We start from the raw sequence: 18,882 nt of genomic DNA, 5'->3' as shown, positions 1-18,882 counted from the left end.
TTGTTTCGGATCGAGGTTCAGTATTTACTTCGCACTTTTGGCAGGCATTACAGCATGGTTTGGGCACTAGACTTGATATGAGTACAGCTTTTCACCCACAGACCGATGGTCAGTCTGAGCGGACGATCCAGGTGTTGGAGGACATGCTTCGAGCTTGTGTTATTGATTTTGGTTCTAGATGGGATCAACACTTACCCCTAGCGGAGTTTGCCTACAACAACAGTTATCACTCCAGTATTCAGATGGCTCCATTTGAGGCTCTGTATGGTAGGCAGTGTCGATCTCCTATTGGATGGTTTAACTTAGCTGAGATGGACTCATTAGACACAGACTTTCTTAGAGATGCTATGGAGCAGGTTCTTAGGATTCAGGGTAGACTCTTGACAGCCCAGAGTAGGCAGAAGAGTTATGCAGACCGGAGAGTTCGACCATTGGAGTTCATGGTGGGCGATCATGTTTGGCTTCGAGTGTCGCCCATGAAAGGCGTGATGCGGTTCGGGAGAAAGGACAAGCTCAGCCCTCGATTCATTGGCCCATTTGAGATTTTGGCACGAGTTGGAGAGGTGGTTTATAGATTGGCCTTGCCACCTAGCTTATCGGCTGTGCATAACGTGTTTCATGTTTCCATGCTTCGGAAGTATGTTCCGGATGAGTCCCATGTGTTATCACTCGATTCAGTGGAGTTGGGTCCAGACTTGACATTTGAGGAGGAGCCTATAGCCATTCTAGATAGGCAGGTTCGTAAGCTTAGAACCAAGGAGATAGCTTCAGTGAAAGTACAATGGAAGCACCGTTCAGTCGGAGAGGCGACTTGGGAGACAGAGGCTGATATGCGTGCCAAATATCCCCATCTTTTTGAATCTTCAGGTATATTCCTTTACTTTATGTTCGGGGACGAACATGATTTTTAGTGGTGGATAATGTAATGACCCATTTGGTCATTTTAAGAATGAGTCGTCTCTCTTTCATAAAATACTCTCTCCGAAAAAATAAAAAAAAATAAAAAAATTATAAATTTGGACTATTCGATAATTACGGTTAGTTAGTTGAGGGGTAACTTTAGATAACTAATTTAATTGATGGACTAAAGTGTTAGTTTAGTTAATATCTTATACCACTTTATTTATTAAAATAAATAGTAGGGTTTTTCACTTTTAATACATAATTAGTTAGAAAATAAAAGAAAAGGGAATATACAAAACTTACCTGCGACGCCAAGGAAGAGCATCTGAAACTGCTTCAGGTAAGGGTTAAACTTCAATCTTGTTCTGCGTATTATTTGCTATGATAGGTAATGTGTATATTAGTATAATTCTTGGTTAAAATTTTTGTTGGTTGAAAGAAATTGTAATTTGGAAATAAGGACGGCTGAAGTGCAAAGAAAATATGACCCAATGCTTGTTATTATTAGGGGTATATGGTGAAGTAGTCTTAGTAAAAGAAAAAAAAATATACATAAATATTAATTAAGGTAGTGCCGCTGTCGGGCAGAACCAATAGTGGTTTCCGCCACTGGTTTCGACCAGTGGCTTTAATTTTAGTTATTTTTCTTTCGTTATCAAAAAAAAATAATTAAGTTTCATATATTGAGATAGATAATTAAATATTAGGTGTGTTGGATTATATGAACATCATTAGATTTATGTCATCCGGAGGAATTGAGAGCAAATCCTAGACTTGATATTTAGGATTTGATTATAGAATTGGGTAAATTTTTGGGTCTAGGCTAAACTTATAGTGATATGAATATTGTTAATTACGAAATCTTATGGTGATTATTTATTTAATTAGATTACATTGATTTGGAAATCCAGCGAAAGGGGAAGGCTCAAGTACCGGAGTAATTGCTTGATTTTTTTGAGGCAAGTGAATTTCTAAAACTCAGTTTAAGCTTATAGATGCTTGTATTTCTGTGTTATGTGTATTAGGAAGTAATGAGAATTAGACTGGATTATTGATTATATGATTGACCTTAAAAAAATGGAGATGAGGGGTAGAAAATGGTGATCTAATGACATGTATTGGTGGAATTGATATGTTATGATTGCGGATTTATTTTGGACATGTGAAATGACTATGTTGATGTGAGATAGGAAAAATTATGGTTGTTGTCATATTATTATCGTGAATTATATGAACCTGAATTGATTGCATTGGTTCTGACATATTGTGTTGAGATGAGTGTCATCACACCCGGATTCGGGTCGTGACATTGTGACAGAAATGTAAGGTAAGGCTACGTATAATAGACATTTGTGGTCGGGCCCTTCACCGAACCCTGCGCATAGCAGGAGCCTTAGTGTACCGGGTTGCCTTTTTTTTTATTATTGAGCTTTCATATTATATAGTCAATGCTTCAGTTAGAAGTGAATTCAGGATTTAGAATTTTTGAGTGTCAAGTAGACTTATCGATTAGTAGGCAATGAAAGTATTAAAAAGTTTGAATGAGGGAGTTAGGGTTTAAAGAGAAAGAGAACAAAATTATTTTTATGCTTAGTCAAATAAAAGAAAAGTCAAAGAGTTAAATCAGTTAGTTAAAAATAATTATTAATTAAATAATTAAAAAAAAACTTTTAAAAAAATGTACCTATAATTCAAAAAAGGGGTTTGAGCTGGGTGTTGCAGTTTTTTTAAAATAATTTTAAAAAGTTGTCAGAATTCAATCTCACGATTTAAGGCTTAAACTTCCTCTCCTTTACCACTGAAGTACTTTTGTTCTCTAGGTGACACATCATTTATATATATATATAAAAAAAAAAATCGTTGAACCTTGTGGGTGGCGTGGCACCTCACGGGCCTTAATAAATCGGCTCCTAGCTTCTGTTGACAGGCTTATATGTGTGGGGAAGGAGGGAATCTCATATTAGTTAGGAAGTGAGATGAAGGCTTTAGTCCTCTTATATATGATCTTAGATAAAGTTCAACTCACAAGCTAGTTTTTGAAATTAAATTAAAATTATTATTTTTTGTATATCATGGCACAAAGTCAATAAATAAGGATGGTGTTGTTTTTTTTCATGTTGGGTTAATTAAATTTTTTGAATTTTTTTTTTTAGAAAAATATGTTTCTTATAGTCAAATGACTTTGTAAGTGAACGTTAAGAAATAAATTTTACAATATCATTTCATATTGATAGTGTCATCTTCATGCTTCTAATGAGTCGGGGGTCTTTCGGAAATAACCGTTCTATCTTAGTAGGAGTAAGGTCTGAGTACATTTTACCCTCTCCAGACCCTACGTTGTGGAATTTCATTGAATTGTTATTGTTGTTGTATTGATAGTGTCATCTTCATCTTTCAACACCCTTCATCCACGTAACTCTCATCCGACACCCTTATCCCTCACCTCCATCTCTCATAACATTCGTCTAAAATATATACATATTATTTTGAGATAATATTTTAGTAAAACTATATTTATTTTTTTATAAAATATTTTTTTCCTGCCTAGATTGTCGTGACCTTTGTTGATGGATCTGTTTTCAATGAATGAGTGGACAAATGGGCCACAGGCCCATACTCATCTACCGTTGCCCACATCCTGCCAATCTTCTTTTTAGAAGAAATAATTTAGGAATGTAGACAATTTAATGACTCCTTATCCAAAGCAAGAGTAATAAATTAAATTTATCTAGTCCAATCAAGGTAAAATTATGTCACCCTTCATATTTTCATTACTGCAATATATCATATTTTACAGATTTGAACAAGTATTTGGTCAAATTTTTAAAAAATGCTTACTTTAAAATAATTGTTTGTAATTAAAAATAATAATATTTTTGATCAAATTATTAAAATTTGCTTGCTCTAAAATAATTTTTGAAGAAAAAATAAAAAATCTATTTTGTGACGATAGTTGTTTATATTTGGCTAATCAGATTACTTTTACTAATATTAAAACATCAGTTTTAAGGTTTCAAAAGTATTTTTTGTGAACAACTATTTATGATTGGTCAAATACCTCAATTTTTTGAACAATCTTATAGCTTCTTGACTTCTAGCCTGCCTATCTATCTATCTATCTCTCTCTCTATATATATATATACTTCCTCTTTCTAAATTAGTTGTCATGTATACTAAAATTAATTGTCCCAAAATAATTATCAATTTCACTCTGCAAGAACACATCCGTTTCTTAAAGCTCATCTTCTTCGTCATAAAATTATTATTGTATGAAACATTGGACTAACACTAACACTTCCAATAATGAAGAACTTATTGGAAACATTGGACGCGATGATCATTAGATAACATGTTGCTTGAAAAATATCTTTGCCAAACTATATATGAAAATAAAATATCTCATTCTCCCTTTTCCAACATGTGTTCTTGATATGAAAAAATATTGATTGTCTAATTTAATATCATCTTGAATACTTGTGTGTCTCTTAATTAGATGGTGATAGAAGAATGATTGTTATGGATCTTACTCAAAAAATTGCCCAATGATTGTTTATTTATTATCATAGAAATGACATTAATTATTATGACAATGGACCAATTTGACTAATTTTTTCTTAAGAAAGAATTAGCATGGGTACATAAATATCTATTTTTGGTATCATCGTTAATTTATTACTAATGTTTTAAAAAAAATTGCAAGTTCATCTGCTTCAGGTATAACTTTAGATCTATGCAACTAAATTTTTTTTAAAAAATCGTCTAAAATTGGACATTTTTTATCTAAAGTGTGGCCTTGTGAAGGTCAAACATTGAACTTTTTTGCTTGAAATTTGATATGTCCTGCCAATGTACCATGTCAACTTCAAACATAATATTTTTCCAAATCAACTTCAGACGTTAATAAGACCTAACTTCAAACATTTTTTTACATATACTATGACCTTAACAAAGCTAAATTTCAAATATTTTTGTATAAGGCCAGAACATATGTATTCGGCCCAACTTCAAACATATACGACTAAAGTTGGAGACATATAGGTTTGATACTGTCCATACCATTTGCAAAAAAATGTGTGTGATGCAATAATCAAAAAGATCTAAGCAATAACAACTAACCCATCAACTATACTTCACTTAGTAGAATCATAAATAGATGTTGAAATTTAAGAAATACAATTTCAAGAAGATTATAAAAAGTAAAAATCCTCAATATTTAATGTGTATATATATATATATATATATGAAGGGGAGCCTTAGAGTAACTGATAAAGTTGCTGCCATGTGACCATGAGGTCACAGGGTTCAAGCCTTGGAAACAACCTCTGGCAGAAATGCAAGGTAAGACTGCGTACAATAAACCCTTGTGATCAGGCTTTCTCCGGACCCCGCGCATAGCGAAAACTTTAGTGCACCGGACTGCTTTTTTTTTTTATTCAATGTATGTATATATGGGAAATGTTGGTCAGTGTAGTGATTTTGAAAGAATAATGATGTTTTAAAAAATTAATACAATTTAAATAGCAACATCTAAATAAGATAGATGTCTTATGAAATCTTACATTAGCCCGCAGCCCACGTAGAATTGGACTTGAATTTGATAAATCTTAGATCAAAATTATTAAATTATATCCAATTCATACAATTATATCTTAGTTTAGGGAAGATCTTAGTGTAGATTTTTTGTTTCATTGGGTTCATTGCCATGCATCGAGACTAACATAAATTGTCCTTTACTAAAAAATACAAAAGATCCCACAGGTTTCTCTTTTTTCAAGCCTTTTGTTTTCTTTAATAGATATTAGCAAATGAGGGTCCCTTTTTACATGAAAAATAGAGATATATATTTTAACTCTATGCTAGTCTTCTTTTGGTCCACCCCTCTTCACATGCACCTTCTCACTCCCAACACCAAAATTGTATTTTACTTATACAAGTATAGAGTTTTTTATTTTATTTTATCATTATCCATACTTTAACATGTTATAACAAGTTATATTTTTTGAATCGTCAAGAATCAGAAATAACTTCTTTATCGTTAAAATAGTGGTAATGTATGCATTCATATACCTTATTGAGTTTTTTGTTGTTATATAATAAACTATGTGCTTTATATTTTCTAAATTATTAATTTCACACATCATTTGTAACTATTTTTTACTCCTTTCATTCAGTTTATATGATGTACTTTTTAAAATTATTTTAGACTTCATTGGTCGATCATCTAGTAAGAAAGATCGACACTATACAAAATTTCAGGTCAAAAAATTATATAATTATGTCATTAAGTCAGATTAGGTCAACCTCAAATCTAAATAATTGCATAATAAGAATTTGATCGAACAAAACAAGCAAATTTAAATTGACATAACATGAAATTACTAGAAATATTTTGTTTCATTTTGTTTCTCTTACGTTCCTTCAAAAAGTTTGAATTTTTTTTAATAAAATAATTTATAATTATTTCACAAAAGGTGGTGAGTACTCTAAAACAAAGAAATTACATTCTATATTATTCTATATATATTAGAATACATAAAGAGACAATTTGGCGTGGCCTAGTTCTTAGTGCACCCATAGTCACGCCTTAAAAACATTCTAATATTTTAGTCTTTCTAATTTCTTTCACTTTTTTAGCATCCCTATTACATTAACAATAATAAAGAAAGAAACTTATAAAGCTAGAAAGAAACATAGTAATTAGAACAAAGCCTAATTGGACAAATTTAAGTACACAGTAGATTTTTATTTATTTATTTACAAAGAGTGATTGATAATATTAGAGTCACGTACTAACTTGTTAATTATTTTTGAATATATAAAGATAATATTCATTTTTAGACATATTGAAAAGGAATGTGCATGAGTCACATAAAGTAAGACATAAGGGTAATGTAATATTTAGTCTTTCTATCACCTCCTTTGTAGCAACAACAAGTCCAAAACTAAACAAACTAAGCTTAAAAAGAAACATTAGAACAAAGCCTAATTAGACAAATTCAAGTAACATATACACTTAATACTTTTTTCCAAATTTCATCAAGAAGGAAAAGAGATTTCACTATTAGAATCACTTCTTGAAGTAGCATTAAGGATAAATAAAACTTTAAAACTAAATTATATCTGAATATAAAAAGATGACATTTTTAAATAAATAGGAAAAAATATACCAGATAAATTGGGACAGAAATAAATATTGATCTTTCTATCACCACCTTTTTAGCATCCCTATTACATCAACAAAAATAACTAAACAAGAAAATTAAAAGTACTAAACAAACTAAGCCAACAAAGAACATTTAAACAAAGCCTAATTAGACAAATTTAAGTACATAGATTTTTTTGATTTTTTTTTGCTAATTTCACCAAGAAGGAGAAGTGCATGGAGATCCTGATAAAGAAGAATTGTTACTATTAGAGTCACTTCTTGAAGTTCCAAGTGATGTAGTATCTCTTAGTGAAATTGAACATGCCTTGGCTGGAAGTTTCTTCATTGGAGTTAATAGTACTGAAGAAGGTGTACTAGAACTTGATGAAATTCCGCAATTTCCTTCTTCATCCTCAGAAGAACTAGCAATTATTATTTCAAGACAAGAGGGGGATGAATTAGGCGTTTCAAACGGGGTATGATCAAGCCCGATTTTTTCGTTATCAAAAATTGGATTTGATATGTAAACAAATTGTTCCTCCATAGTACTAGTACTACTATTGCTACATTGAAGTGATTGTACTTCATGGACTAATTTAGGGTATGGCATATTATTTTGGACTATTTCAAGAGCATCAAAGTTGTGATGATCTTTAGTGGAAATTTTAGGGAAGAGGTAATTCCTTGGAGCATGAAGAACCCCTAATTGTGCATAAAAGCTATTAAGAGTTGTAATTGGAGCAATTGAAGAGTGTTCTTGTTGACTCTCTGGTGGTGGTGGTGGTGGTGGTTGTGTGATAGAGGTAGTCGTGAAATTTGTAACCCCTTTTGATCGTTGACAATATTGTGGTGATGATTGTGTGGTGGAGGCTATCTCAAAATTTATAGGCATTTTTGACCGTTGACGCCTATGAAGTAAGAAAGAACAGAAAAATTCAACAAGAAAAACTATGAGTAGGCCTAGAATTATTGCAAGGATCACCACCGTTATTAATATTGCTGCCATTATTATCTTGGAAGTACTTGACTTCATGTGTGTGTGTGCGTGTGTTTTGAGAGAAAGGGAATGTTATAAATATATGGGAATTTCGAAGGATTGAGGTATTTTTTGGCGGGAAACTAATTAATTAATTTTTGTTTTTTATTCTATTGTAAGTTGGGACAATAAAGTAAGATTTTATCTCAAATACCTATAATTCAACTCATAAACTTTGAGCTTGACATTTCACAATTTGAAAATATTTGAACAATATATTCTTAAAATCTGATCAAATTTTATAGTCAAACATATATTTCAAGATAAATTTTTAAAATCGATGACTAAACTCTAGCTCAATCTCTTGGAATTTCCACAGATTTAGAGAAAAAAGAGACATTATCGAATAGATTTTGTTCTTGGACCTTTTCAATAACATAATCGTGATTTCAAATCCATGTTTTAATTATTAAGAATCTAGAAATCTCATCTCGATCCAATATTTGATTCCATTCCATTCATCAATAGTCATGACGTTAGCGCAATACTTTAAGGTCTTTAGTTAATTTCTAGGAGTCTTCTAATTAGTTCTATCATAAATTTGTATGGGAGTAGAAAATATAGAGAAATATTCTTTAGTTTATTTTCACTTTCATTTTATATAACATTAGTTTGAGATAAGTTCAAATGGAGACATATGATGAATATGAATTCATATAATTAAGTTACTAATAAGCCAAATAACCTTATTTATTAACTCTCATAAACATAAAACCAAACCTTTCTGACAGTTTGAAGTCAAAATAGCCAACTCTATATAAACCATTTATTTTCTGTTCCTAGAAAGGAAACCTTGGAACACGTAAAGTTATTTTTGTTTGAATTAATTGGTGTCAGAATTTTCATTAAAAAAATTCGATATATAAAAAGTAAACACACAAAAAAGTTAAAGGGGGTTCAATATTTATTATATATATATATGTAAAAAAAATAATTTTAACCATATAAACGGTGTAATTTTCCGCCTCTAGCCCTTGGTAGCTCTAGCTGGCCCTACCTATGACCTATAGGCCATTGATTCGAGCTGTAAAAATAATAACTAATACTTTTGCATTAGAATAAAATATCTACATATCACACCCCTTGAAATGCGACCCTTCTATTGACCATATGTGAACACTAAATATTAATACTTAATGCATGAAGTATCCTATTTCTTTAAAAAAATTCCTTGCTTTGGATTTGAACAGGGAGCACCATTGAGGTGTCTTTCTGAAGGTGACAAATAGCTATGTCACATAGTCCACCTAATAAGTATACCAGTCAATTTCTATTTCTTTTTTATTTCTCATTTTAAATTTTTTCAGTGGTAGAAGACAACTTTCTGTTATTTTTAATCTTTTATCCAAGAATCCAAAACTTGGAAATTTGTTTTTCCATTACATATTGATACTTTATTAAACTTTCTCCTCGAATCTATTACAAAACCTTAATCTGGCGCCTTAGACCAACTCAGCCATCTCAACATTTATATAATTTTCAGTGTAACAAAAATTTATAACAAGTAATAACAGAGTTTAAATTCAACAGTCGTAAAATTTTAGATTGTTTATAGTAGTGTAACATTTGTATGTGAAGGTTAAATGTACAAAAAATAATTTTTCAAGTATTGTAATTGAAATTTAATAAATAAAACTTCAAAATAAAGTGATAAAGTTTCACATGCTCATAGCAATAATTATTTATTAAAAATTTAATCAAAAAGTGATCATTCAACATTATCTTTATTTGTATGTGCATGATTGTAACTTGTAAGTGATAGCACCTCAATATTATTAACATTTTAATAAGAGTATTAAATGAGCAGATTAGAGTGAATTTAAAAGAATTAAAATAAGTTTGATTTATTAAATATTTAAATTAAAAGATCGAACTAAAATGAAATGTGACTTGTCCAAATTTAAATATGTTCATAAATAAATTATATTTTTATGGGCTAAATTCGCCGTTTCTATATGATGTTGTGGATAGGGCTCCCATGTGGATATAAGTGTAAGCCTTGTAACTTTTAGGCCCATGATATGCAAACCTCTTTTGTTGTCTTCTCTACTGTTTTAATAAGGACGGAAGCAAAATTTTCACTAAAATAATTTAAAGTTACGAAAGGTAAACATACAATAAAGCTAAAGAAATTCAATACTATCAAAAAATATGTGAAGAATTGATGGACAAAATCAAGGGACAAAATCGCGGGATTTTATCGGAAAGTTAATGAATTTTTATTTTATAAGCAAATCATCAGAAGTCCGTCGATTTTTAATTATTTTAAAAGAAAATCAATGAACTTTTGTCAATTATTTTCACGTAAAAATAAACAAACACTATTAAAAAAATGATGAACATTGGTTTTACTCGATTGTAGGTTATATGATCAAAAAAAATGTCCATCGATCTTGAACCTTGATTTTCGATTTGTTTTTAGTAGTTGGAATAAAGGTAAGTTGATTGACGCTTTAGCAAAGCTTCATAAATTACATTCAGTGAATGTGATTTATAGAGATTCATAAGAAATGTGATTTACAAATTGCATTAATTAAACACAAATTGAAATTGTCATCTTCACCAAAAGTCTTACTATGTAAATAGTTCACATTATATATATATACGCAAATATATTTTTTTATTCTATTTTATATGCAACACTTTCACTAAACACGAAATTTAAGTATAAATCCAAAACAACCTATAAACTTGTTGTTTGGTAAAGTATCTATTCTAAAATTCATCTCCCAATAGTCAATAGAGAAATTCGTATGACTTTCTCATTATAAATCTTCAATTTGATTGTGGCCAAAAAAGACTGAAATACTTTAATCTATATAAAAATTAAATTTAAAATTTAATATTAGTATTTGAAATAGCTATTCTAATCTTTAGAAGATATAAAATTCAAATATTGTATTTATCTGTGATAACAAGATGAAATATAAATTACAAAAGACAGTAACAACCCGACATATAAGGATACAGAAAATTAGGACAATCTAACTCTAATACAAATATTGGGCGCCGTTTGGCCTCAAGTTTCCAAATATTTTTGGCAAATTATTTTTGAGAGAAATTTTGGTGAGGTTTCGCGATGTATTTGACCATAAGTTTTTTCAAGTTTTGGTGAAATTTTAAAAAAATATTATTTTATACCTGTAAGTTTTAAAAATTATTAAAAATATCCATAAGCTTGTGTTATTTTTTTATAATGAACATGTTCCATTAAAAAAAAACCTTTTAACATAATTGATAACAATCAACAACAATAAAATAACAATATAGGCATGGACAATACATTAATCGAATTAAAAACAAATATTTAATTGAAGTTAATAAATAATTGGTGTTTTTATAAAATGTAAAAATTTAGGATTATTTTTAAATCTTTAAAACTTTCCAAAATCCCAGGTTCTAATTTTTTTAGAACTTGAAAACTTAAGAATTCTGCTATATATATTTGTCAAATAATAACCAATTATATGAACAAACATAAATTCTCAAATATTTTTTAATTTTTTTTCCAAAAACTAGTCAAACGCTCACTTGATAAATGCTTTAGAAATCGAACTCATAATTAACTTATATGTCAGTCAGAAATAACTTTAGTACTTTACCTGTTGGACAAGATGAAATATGTCAAGATCATATGTATGTGGCTAGCTATTTTTTAAAGTACATTTGCAACTCTTGGCATGGCAATGCTAATATGTGGAGCAAATTATAGCAATACACCTGTGAGAAGCACCAACAAATTATTAGTACCATAATAGGAAATGTGATGATTGACACATATTACAGATTTGACATAAAAATTGGCAATGGAAATTATAATTTAATGGACAACTTGACCAATATTTTCACAACATATAGCAAGAAGTTAGATGTGACAAATCACAAGGAGTTTAAAGTTTTTGTGGAGCTTTTATATATTGATTAAGAGTCCGTTTGGATGTGTTTAAAAAAAGTAACTTTTATGTATGAAGTGTTTTTAGAACTTTGAAGTGCTGAAAGTTAATTTTATAAATAAGCAGTTGAGTGTTTGGATAAAAGTGCTTATGTTGAAAATAAGTATTTGAATTTTAGGATTAAAAGAATAAAAAGGGTAGTTTGAAATTTTGTTAAAATATAAGGGATATAAAAGTAATTTCCATGGTCAAACAAAATGGCTTTAAGCACTTAGAAAAAAAAAAGTTAGAAATCCTAACTTTTCATTTTTGACTGACTTTAACAACTTTATGGCTTAAAGTTAGCATTAGGCAAACACGTCCAAAAGCTAAAAAGGGGTTTTAAGTTGATTTTGACCAACTTAAAGCCAATCTAAACGGGCTCTAAGGTGTGTCATTCTCCTTTTTGAATACTTGTGTAGTTGTGTTGTTAAAATTTACCACTCCTTCCAAATAATATATGTGTTTTATTTTTATTTAATTAATTTTTAAAAATAATTTTTTATATATATTTTGATTTTTTTTCAATTTTAATATCGTACATGTTATTTTAAGATTACAAAAGTTTTAAAAAATATTTCAATACATTATACATTTATTTAAGATTACATGATTCAAATATTTCTTTTATTTTATTTTTCAATTATGTATCTTGTCAAACTAAATATATAAAAATAAAACGATCAACTTCCTACCGTGGTTAGAGTTCGGAAAAGGTTCGAATTGCATTGTATCTTATGTAGGCAATTTTTATGATACATTACGCTTAAACTCCTTTTTCACTAGCTTATATGAATTGACAGTATAAATATTTTTTATACTTTTGAATATGTTGCTTACTGCATTTTTTAGATTAATTAATTAAAACTAATGTGCAGAAGTTAAATTTATTGCTAAAATAATGAGTAGATTATGTTTAATTGACATGTCAATATAGAGATGGAATTTGAATTTGAAATACATTATATATGTACTTGAGATTCTAATTTTTTAAATTAAAATTAATGAATTCGATCGAATCTATAATTAAAACGCTACCTCACTCCTGCGTCAACATCATTATATTTATAAACTGATTTTGACAATTCCAGTGGCCCAAGTGGCACATGTTGTTTTAACCAGAAGGACTATTTATTGTCAACAATCAATCTTCATGTCTGGATCACTACTTTTTGCTCCCCATATTTCCCACATATATTAATTCAGATTATAAAGTTAAAAGGCAAAAAGTGGGGAAAATATGATTTGATATAAGTTAGGAATGTATTGTGAAAAGGAAAAAAAAAATTCCAATTTTTTCCTACAGAGGGGATTTGGGTCAAATATATTCATATTGTTACACAATTTGGATTAAAAATTATATTCTTTTATTAATTAACTATAGAAGTTTTTCAACACGTGGACGTTTTTATAAGAAAAAGGGTAAGAAAAATTCCACTATAACCCTACCATGGCCGCCACAATATTGTTGGAAATGATTTAGAAAATAAATATTGTGTAGCTAAGTTGTTTTAACATTAATAAGGAGGTTTATGTGGAGATTTGGTATTACTATTGATGAATTGGGAAGAATATTTGATTGTATTATTGGAGATTCAAAGTATTTAAAAGATGATGCTTATTGTCAGAATAGAATCTACTTTTTTCCAAATTCCTAGGTCAAATTCAGACTTAAATTAAGGGCAAACTTTCTGAAAATTTCAACTAAGCTCAAATTCATTATAATAGAAATTGAATTTAAGCTTTTCCCAGCCCCTTCTCATGCATTAATAAACTTTCAAATTAAATTTCGACATGCAGTAATATAGTAATAATTTTATCATTCCTTTTTCTACTTACCATTTGTCCTTTGTAAAAAAACAAGCTCTCGCATACTGAAAAACTTTGTCATTAGTAAATAATGACATATTTAGACTAAACTTGTAAAAGCATAAGTATATTTGACCTCAATTATTCATAAAGGGCAAGTTTATACTACTTTGCAAAAAATTAGGAGCAAATTTAGACTTTTCCTCTTGTATTAATACAACTCACATCTTACTTTCCTTAGCGATTTATATTTGAAGTAATCTTCTCTCAGTAAAATTCTCGTTTGATCGAAGTCTTTCAAATAGAAAAATAAAAAAATAAAAATATATTAGGACATTGCAAAAATTGGCCAAATTACGGCATGTGGCTGAAATATTACCAATTAATATACAGTAGACTTAACTAATTAAGCAGTCTTATTAGGTGACACGTGGTGCACTAAAAGTTGTACAAAGTGCTTAAAAATAGGGACATTGCAACATGTGGCCAAAATATAATTTCCACCAAGTGAAAGACATATGTCTTTTAGTAAATGGAAGCCCAAAAAAATAAATGAAGAGGCATTTGACCATTGATAAGATCAATGAATTAAGTGATGCCTAGCTTTTGTATAAACCCTACTCCCCCCTTCAAAGATTCCAATTCCACTATCATATGATAAAAAAATAATATTGGCGTCCAAAAGTTTACATCAAATTAATAAATATATAAGATGTGTTGGAAAAAAGCGATTGATGAGATTCAGATAAAATTTTGAAAGAGCACAACAAGACAAGTATAAAATAGTTGACTAAGTTGTTTAAGTGTCAAATTATTTTTATAAATAGCATTTATGTGTTTGAGTAAAAACACTGAGACAAATAATAAATAGTGACCGTTCAATTTAGTTCAAGTTGACTCTTTATAAATTTTGTTAAAAAAAATCTAGGATTTTTTTATATTATATATAGTCAACATAATTAAAATTTTAATTAATTTTATGTGAATTTACAACCGACTGCATTGATTCACTTGGCTACATCTATTCCCTTGCCTACTTACATTTTATTTTTACGGTACTAAAATTACAAAATGATAATTAAATAAATTATAAAACATAATAAAGAAATTAAAATTAGGTAAAAATTGATCGAGTTGAATTATGACTTGTTTTTTAACCGATCTAAACCTAACTCATCCTAGCCTACGCAATATATCATTGGACATGTTAACGATCCATTCATTTGTCAACTTGTGCTATTTTGAGATGCCAAAATTTAAATCAACTTGCTCATTAATTAGCACCACTGTATGATATGGAAAGATTCAATGGTGGTGAACTTACCTTTTTAGGGAAGTAGTGTTAATGAGTTGTTAATCAAACTTGGACCTTTTGTAGAAGTTGCAAAATACACTTAACAATGTGAATAATGAAAAAATTAAATGGATGTCACCATTATTATTTCTTGATTAGGACTTGATTTTGGAGTTAATTAAGATGAGATTAGTAATTAATAGTATCATATATTGTATGAGATTCATACATTGAACCAAATCTGTAAGTTAGATATAAAGTTTGACAATGCACATACTTGTTCACACTCAAATTAGTTGGGGAATAAATATAGATTGATAAGTTACCTTGTCCATAGGTTACTTTCTCTTAAATATTTCCAGGTGCAACCAACTAAAAAGACATGAAGAATACACTATGCAGAGCAATTGACATTAAGTGATTATTCTTGCCAAAATAGTGATGCCGCCGGATGTCAACGAAGTTGGCTGGGAATTATAAAGTTTCACGTTTAAATTTCAGTCGAGGTAAAATATTAAATGATTTTTTTATTTGTTCAAATTTTAATATATAGAATTACTCGATACATATACTAGTGTGAGATAATCGATAGATTTTAGTATGCCGCAAATTCACAAATAATTATTTTTCTGCTTTTGTAATTGGAAAATAACCACTAGTCTGGAGTTTGAAATTCCACGAGTGAAATTTAAGAATATTTACTAAAATTCCACTCGTACCATTTAAAATTCTACACTAATGACTAATTTTTTGAAGACGGGATGACAAACTAACTAGTAAATCTTATTTACGTTTCTTGAAATTTTACTTGTAAAATTTAAAATTCTAGAAATGACTAATTTTTAAAGATGGGATAAAAAAAAGGATAATTATATAAATCACATAGTGTTAAGAACTAATTACATTATTTTTCTACTTTTTTTTTTAAATTACAAAAATTTCTTAAAATTTATGAATTTTGGATACATCATTGGACTTTCAGATACATCAACAGACATTCAGATACATAGTCAAGAGGGGAGGATGTATCAGAGAGGGGATAGGACATTCGGATACATAAGAGAGAGATGTATTCGAGAGGGGAAGGTGTATCATAATAAAGGAGAGGGATGTACCTAAGAGGGGGATATTTGAAAGGGGATTTTTAATTATTTTTTTATAATGATAATTTTTTTTTTAGAGATTATGATAAAATAAGATATATATTTAGATTAAAAAAAATTAAAAATAACTAGTTAATCTTTTTTCTACTAAAATATTGCATATAAGTCAAACTATATGCAACATATGGTCGGTAAGGGAGCTTTGATTGATCAAATTTCTTTATTTTCTTAATTGAATTTTTTAGTATTAATACTAATGATAAAGGTCCCCTTTTCTTACTTCATTTGGTTGAGTGGGTCATGAATAAACATTTTTAAAATTGGATAATTATTGTCTTCTTTTCTGGTTTGGGAAACTAATAACCACTCTTTTACTTGCATAGGCTAAAACATAAAAAACAGTGATGTGTCCTATTATAAACGCTTCATTAATTAAAAATTAAAAAGTGAAAGTAAGAATTAATTATTAATTTCTTGAAAAAGGACAAGAACTTATGCACTAGCTGATCAAATCAATTAAGGGATTGGATTAGATTTTGTCTTTTGCTTTCTGCTTAAACATGGATTTTTTATTTACTTATTAGAAATTTTTGGGGAGAAAAAGGAATAATAGAATACAAGGTTGTTAATTTTACAAGTTTGGAAATTGTTTTAAATATAGCTCAATTAATAAATGATACAAAAAACTCAATTCAAGTCTCATAAATATGCACTTCTAAATCGATAAACATGAAATAAAATGAATTCAAAATTAAAATAAATGAATTAAAAGGGGTAACTTTCCTCGTAGCAGAAAAAATGCACGCTATAAGTCAAATTATTTTAAAATTGAAATAATGGAAGCTAACAACCTCTCATGACCCCTTGGCCTTGGGGTAAACTTAAGTTGCAAGAAAACAATTATCTAACAATATATATGAACCAAACACAAATTCAAGCAATTATACGTTAATTATTTCTATGTCATTCTTTATCAACCCTCATATAATATAGTTATATATTTGCTATCAAGTAACACTTCCCAGCTATAATTAAAAGGATCGTTTAAACACAAAAAAGGACAAACTTTTGAATTTTTACACTATAAAAAAATTATAAATAATTTTCTGTAATAAATTGAATCAGTGACCTAAAAATAAACTATACAACTTGATATAACTCGAACAACATTAGTCGAGTTCAGTTATATAAATCTTTACTAATCGATTATTCGATATAAGTAATTAGAGAATTTATTTACGATGAGATGAATGAAATTTTTTCACTCTTAATTAAATGTTTTAAATTTAAATCCTTAAAAATAAAACATTTTTTATTTGGCAGCCGCCATTAGAAATAACTAAATAGACACTTCAATATATGAATACAAATTTAATCAAATTTTAATATAAATATTAAATATCGAGTGAAAAATAAAAATATATATAAGATTAAGCATGAAGACAAGCATAGATTTGGAAGAGAGTAAATATGTCTTCCACACATGAAATACATAACAACAACAACAATATATTCGGTAAAATATCACACAATAATAAGATTTCTATTTTATTTATCCATTAATTTTACTACAATAAAATAAAAATCTATCTTAGTATAAAACTTAACATAGATTTCCATTCTATTCTTACAATAAAATAACAACATAAAATAATAATACAACAACAACCCAGTAAAATCTCACAACGTGGGGTCTGGGGAGGGTAAAGTGTACGCAAACCTGACCCCTACCAAGGTAGGACGGCTGTTTCCGAAAGACCCTCGGCTCAGTAAAATCAAAAAAGGAAGTCAGATACGAATAAGAAGTTCAAATCAATATGAAAAAAACAAGTAACGAATGCAGTCCAGATAAGATAGATCAATCAAAATTCAGAAAGTACAAAAAGTAATGAAAATAATAATAATAGTCAAATTTAAAGTTCAAACATCATTAGTAAGATTAATGCAGTAAAATACACTTTTAATTTAAAAAAATTTAAGATTATATCAGCTCAATAAGAATCAAGTAATATGAAACCGAGCGAAAACAACAACAAAATATAATTTCAAAAATAAATCATGAAAATTAAAAAGTGTACCAATAAGAAGGTGCAACGTATAAAAAAGTTGCTAGTCACGTGTCACTTTCTGAGTAAAGTGCACGAGATGTTAGAAAAAATAAATACTTACTAATATGTTGCCCCAAATCTTATGAATAAAAAAGATATGAAAACGAATCGGCATTTCCAGCGACCAAATCTAAGGCACTGTTTGGAAAGATTTAATTAAGAGTGGAGCAGTTTATCATCAATTGCATCATATTTTTTTGGTGGTCACCTTTTACTTTCTATTTTTCTATCTTTTTATTTTAAAATAAAAGTTTTGCGCCAATTGCTTCTTTTTTTTTATAGGACGATCTTTAATTTTTATTCTCGAATATTATAAAAATTATAAATCAAAGTAACATTATCTATGACCTAATTATTTCATTTGTCATAAGTTGAGAAAAAAATTATCTCGCTGGACATAAAGTCTATAGGAATTAAATTCTTAGGCGTAAATTATATGGTATTTGTATGGCCTAATTCACTCTGCATAAATTTTGAAAGCTTTTATCTTGTTCTACATATATTCTGAATGAATTTAGAATTTTAGTTATACCTCTAACGACATAATATGTG

At 28.8% G+C, this 18,882-nt stretch overlaps 1 protein-coding gene across 1 annotated transcript; it reads right to left on the bottom strand.

Moving 5' to 3' along the window:
- Positions 1 to 7,076: 7,076 nt before the first annotated feature.
- On the bottom strand, positions 7,077 to 8,081 carry LOC129871222 (uncharacterized). Its single transcript, XM_055946113.1, has one exon. It carries the CDS (start codon positions 8,079 to 8,081, stop codon positions 7,263 to 7,265), a length of 819 nt encoding a protein of 272 aa, XP_055802088.1. The 3' UTR covers positions 7,077 to 7,262.
- Between the last annotated feature and the right edge of the window lie 10,801 nt (positions 8,082 to 18,882).

Source organism: Solanum dulcamara, chromosome 10, assembly GCF_947179165.1.
Source record: "Solanum dulcamara chromosome 10, daSolDulc1.2, whole genome shotgun sequence".
Classification (NCBI taxonomy): domain Eukaryota; kingdom Viridiplantae; phylum Streptophyta; class Magnoliopsida; order Solanales; family Solanaceae; genus Solanum; species Solanum dulcamara.
This window is presented reverse-complemented; position numbering and strand designations above follow the sequence as displayed.